The sequence below is a fragment of the Aricia agestis genome, chromosome 2, assembly GCF_905147365.1.
Source record: "Aricia agestis chromosome 2, ilAriAges1.1, whole genome shotgun sequence".
In the NCBI taxonomy this organism is placed as follows: Eukaryota; Metazoa; Arthropoda; class Insecta; order Lepidoptera; family Lycaenidae; genus Aricia; species Aricia agestis.
In genome coordinates this window covers 4,480,746-4,484,384 of record NC_056407.1, presented here as the reverse complement: position 1 = coordinate 4,484,384, position 3,639 = coordinate 4,480,746, and the positions used below count along the sequence as shown (strand labels likewise).

General features: G+C 38.8%; 1 protein-coding gene across 1 annotated transcript; it reads right to left on the bottom strand.

Moving 5' to 3' along the window:
- Nucleotides 1-597: 597 nt before the first annotated feature.
- On the bottom strand, nucleotides 598-3,402 carry LOC121736347. Its single transcript, XM_042127486.1, has 2 exons — nucleotides 3,333-3,402; nucleotides 598-2,156 (listed from the first exon to the last, which is right to left on the bottom strand). Exons 1-2 carry the CDS (start codon nucleotides 3,400-3,402, stop codon nucleotides 748-750), a joined length of 1,479 nt encoding a protein of 492 aa, XP_041983420.1. The 3' UTR covers nucleotides 598-747.
- Between the last annotated feature and the right edge of the window lie 237 nt (nucleotides 3,403-3,639).

The following is a 3,639-nucleotide window of genomic DNA, read 5'->3' as shown; positions in this document are numbered from 1 at the left end:
TCAAATTTATAAAAGGAAACAAAATCTTCTAATTAAATCCACAATAATGCATTACTTGGGAATTAAATTTAAAATTCAGTATAAATTGTGGACCAGGAAAAATTGTGACAGCGGCAATTTGTGTTTGGAGCAAATAAGTGCCAGTAAATAAAAAAGAGATAACATTATACAACATCCTTAATGCTATCACTCTCTATAAACGAGAAAACAATACCTCGCTTCATTACTCCTCGCGCTGCTGAGGGCCGCCGGTGTAAGCGCCAGGGATGACGCCGACGACGTCGTCATGACGCTCGCAGCACTCGACGCGCCGCGCCGCCGCCCTGAGGCGCTCGAAGAGGTGGTTGATGATGAATTAGTTCTACTCGATCTCTGGGGCAGAGACTCTTCGAACGGTGGGGGTGGCGTCGAGCAACAGGACAACGGCACGCCAGCTGATACACAACTAGCGTTACTAAATGAACTAGCTTGGTCGATGAGCATTACAGGGGTAACATAGTGAATGAGAAACAAACATGCAACACGAGCAGGGACATGTACGCTAAGCAGGAATGAGAAACAAATAAAAGAGATGCATAAAATAACAACAGAAAAGAAAACGCAGCTTTGTTTATTCAAACGAATTCTTACAGAACATGCAACATACATTTAAAGATTCTCTAAACATTTAACCGTAACTATGATTGCATTTCGCTTCTAACCAAAATAGATTAAACACCCAAAGACTCCGTATGGCGTATACTCTAGTTAAAGTATCTCTTCAAACTCTTTCTGCATGACATAAATCTTTCTATTGTCGAGTTTTCTTTTGAAACTCGCTCTATTTTCCTTGATACCCGCTCTAGGTGTTCGTATAGGCGGATTGGGTTCGGGAACTCTCGTCACGGTGAATTTGCTTATTCTCTCACTCACTAAGGACTGTGGCTGTGGTTTTATTCGTGGTGGAGGGGGAGGCGGGGCTCGGCCTTTTCTACTCGGAGCAGGTCGCTTCGGAATTCTGTTATTCGGCGCCTGACTCTGGGGAGAGTTTTCGAACATTTTCTTTCTTTCGGTAACGAATTGGCGATTCTCAACGTTTCTTTTCACACTCAAACTTTCTCGCGAAGATATAACAGAGTTGATTTCTGTTTCGGATTGCGTCTTGTAAATTTGCCTTTGGAATAAATCTATGTTCGATCTCGCTTTCATCATACACACTTCCTGCTCCTTCTTTGCCTCTTCTACGCAATGCTCCTCTGTGTACGGCTTTATTTCAATTTTCGGTGTAGTTTTAGTATTTCTGTCTTTCTTTGCCTGATTAAAAATGAACTTTTTGGTCAGACCTGATATCAAACCGCCCCTAGTGTTATTTCTTTCACTCGGTTTCTCTGACTCATCGTTGTTCTCTTTCTTGGACAAATTTCTTTTCAACGTATTTATTCTCGACATTAAACCTTGCGTCTTGGGAGTAGATTTCGGTTTCGGCGCGGGTTTGGGAACGTTTAGTTTCATTTTCGGAGAATCTAAGGTGTCCAAAGACTGCGAGTCTTCTGTCTGGAATGTATCTTGTCTCGTAGGTTTCAACAACGATATTGTAGTTGTATTTACAACAACTTTATTGTCTTCTTTTATTTCGTGGACGACGATAAATTCATCGCTACTCGAGTCGGTGAAAGAGTCACCGTCGTACTCCCCAGCGTCCAAGTGTTCACGTATTGCATCATTTATATTGAAATTAGCCATCATATTCGATTGCGCGACTAAGCCCTTTGGAGGTGGTATTTCCTTGAGTACGTCTCCCTCTTGCACGTAACCCAAGAAAGAGTTGGAAGCTTCTAGTTTTGGCATTTGATAGGTATGAGCAGAAATAGAGGGTGGAGTACGGCATGCAACAGAATCACTATACTTCAAATCATGCCCATAGAAGTAAAAATCATCGTCGTTCGTGCGATACGGTTCTGGTAAGTCGTTAACAGTAAAGAACAAATTTTGATAATCACCTTTAGTGTCATGACTGGACGCTTGGGAATGTGCACCGCCGCGTTTAGTTTTTGGGGAGCCTCTAGGGGGCACGGGCGGAGGCACTCTTTGTTTCTGCGAGCCTTTAAGAACCGCGGGGAAAGCGACGTCCGGCTCTGATGGTGTGGTTTTCGCCGTGGCTTGGGAAACTTTGGCCGCTGTAGAAACAGGAGTGGTCACAGACGTCGGTGTTATTTGAGCTGTCACATCAGTCAGGGACACTACAGGTAAAAGTAAACGCTCGACGGTTTGTATAGGTTTATTAAAATCGAAATGTACATTGTATAAATAAAATATCGAGTAAATAGTATTGGCACCGGAGGAGAATATAATAAAGCATGGTGTAACAAAAGATTTGTGTTTCGAAGCGTAGTCGAGGTTAGGAAGTTATATGTCCAAAATGGCGTGTTTGTATTTATATTTTTTATGTTGAGCTTGACCGTCAATGCATCGTATTTATTATTGGTGCAGTGTCGAGTGAGTTAAAGAGTAAAGCATGCAGATCGGTAGGAATAAGTGAAAAGTAAACGATACCCAATAGTAAAAGATCCAATAGGTCAATAGCAGCATGAAATAAAAGAATTACAATCATAAGTTTAATTTATGTACCCATTGGTCGGTTAAAATACGGGTGAATTACTAGGAATTAAGGACATTTTTAAAATAAATTCTCGTATTTATTTTATAAGATTAAAATACATATTAAGCATATAAATGCTTAATATGTATTTTAAATGGAAAAAAATTGCGAACAAAAAATTGAAATCTAAGATGAATAAAAGAAAAACTTTAACGATAAGGATTTTTACATGAATGTAGAATTAGCAAGATGAACTATAACTAACTTTACACCATAGACATAATATATATATTATGTCTATGCTTTACACTATGCTAGTGGTTTTTTTTTACGCATTTGAAATTGTCACTATGAAGCCAATTAATATTGTTAATCTTAATGACTTAATTCCTATATCAATTATTAAGTTTATCGCCTCTAGTCCACCGACGCTGCGTACAGCGAAATATCTGCGAAACCAGTGCGCGAAACAGGAATAGAGCGAGATGCATGTATAACGCACTGTCGTGTGGCGGATGAGACAGTAAATCGGTTCGCCGCTGTTTCGCAGTTTGCATCGTCGGTGGACTAGAGGCGTAATACTACACAATATGACAAAGCTGCTAAAATAATAAGTACGCACGCAAAATACGCACGGGTACGCAACAAGCCCGCAACCACACACGCATTTTGCATACAACAGCGGACAATTTTGTACGAAAGCCTATTTTTTTTTAAATTATGAGAATCATTATCATCATATCAATCACCTCACCTGCTTTCGCTGGAGCACTACTTGATGTGGTGGCTGCTATCCAATTAGGAATAAGAGTTTTTACTTTCATTATTATAATCTTATTAGATATAATATCAAATATGTTAAGTATAATTAATAATTATGTAGTTACAATAAAGAATTTTTTTTAACAAACATTCCATAATATGAAATCATACTACAACACATTTTAACATAACTATAAAAAGGGTATCGAAATAAAATATCGATTTCTAAGTCTCATTTATTGTTTGTGCCACAATTAAAAATTATTACATCCATTTCTGTATAAACTTATATACATAAA

Bases quoted from the DNA above. Each gene is read 5' to 3' on its own strand.
- LOC121736347 (XM_042127486.1), bottom strand. From the start codon at position 3,402: ATGAAAGTAAAAACTCTTATTCCTAATTGGATAGCAGCCACCACATCA. The intron at 2,157-3,332 runs GTGAGGTGATTG...CTGTTTCTACAG, and splicing joins TAGTGCTCCAGCGAAAGCAG to CGGCCAAAGTTTCCCAAGCC.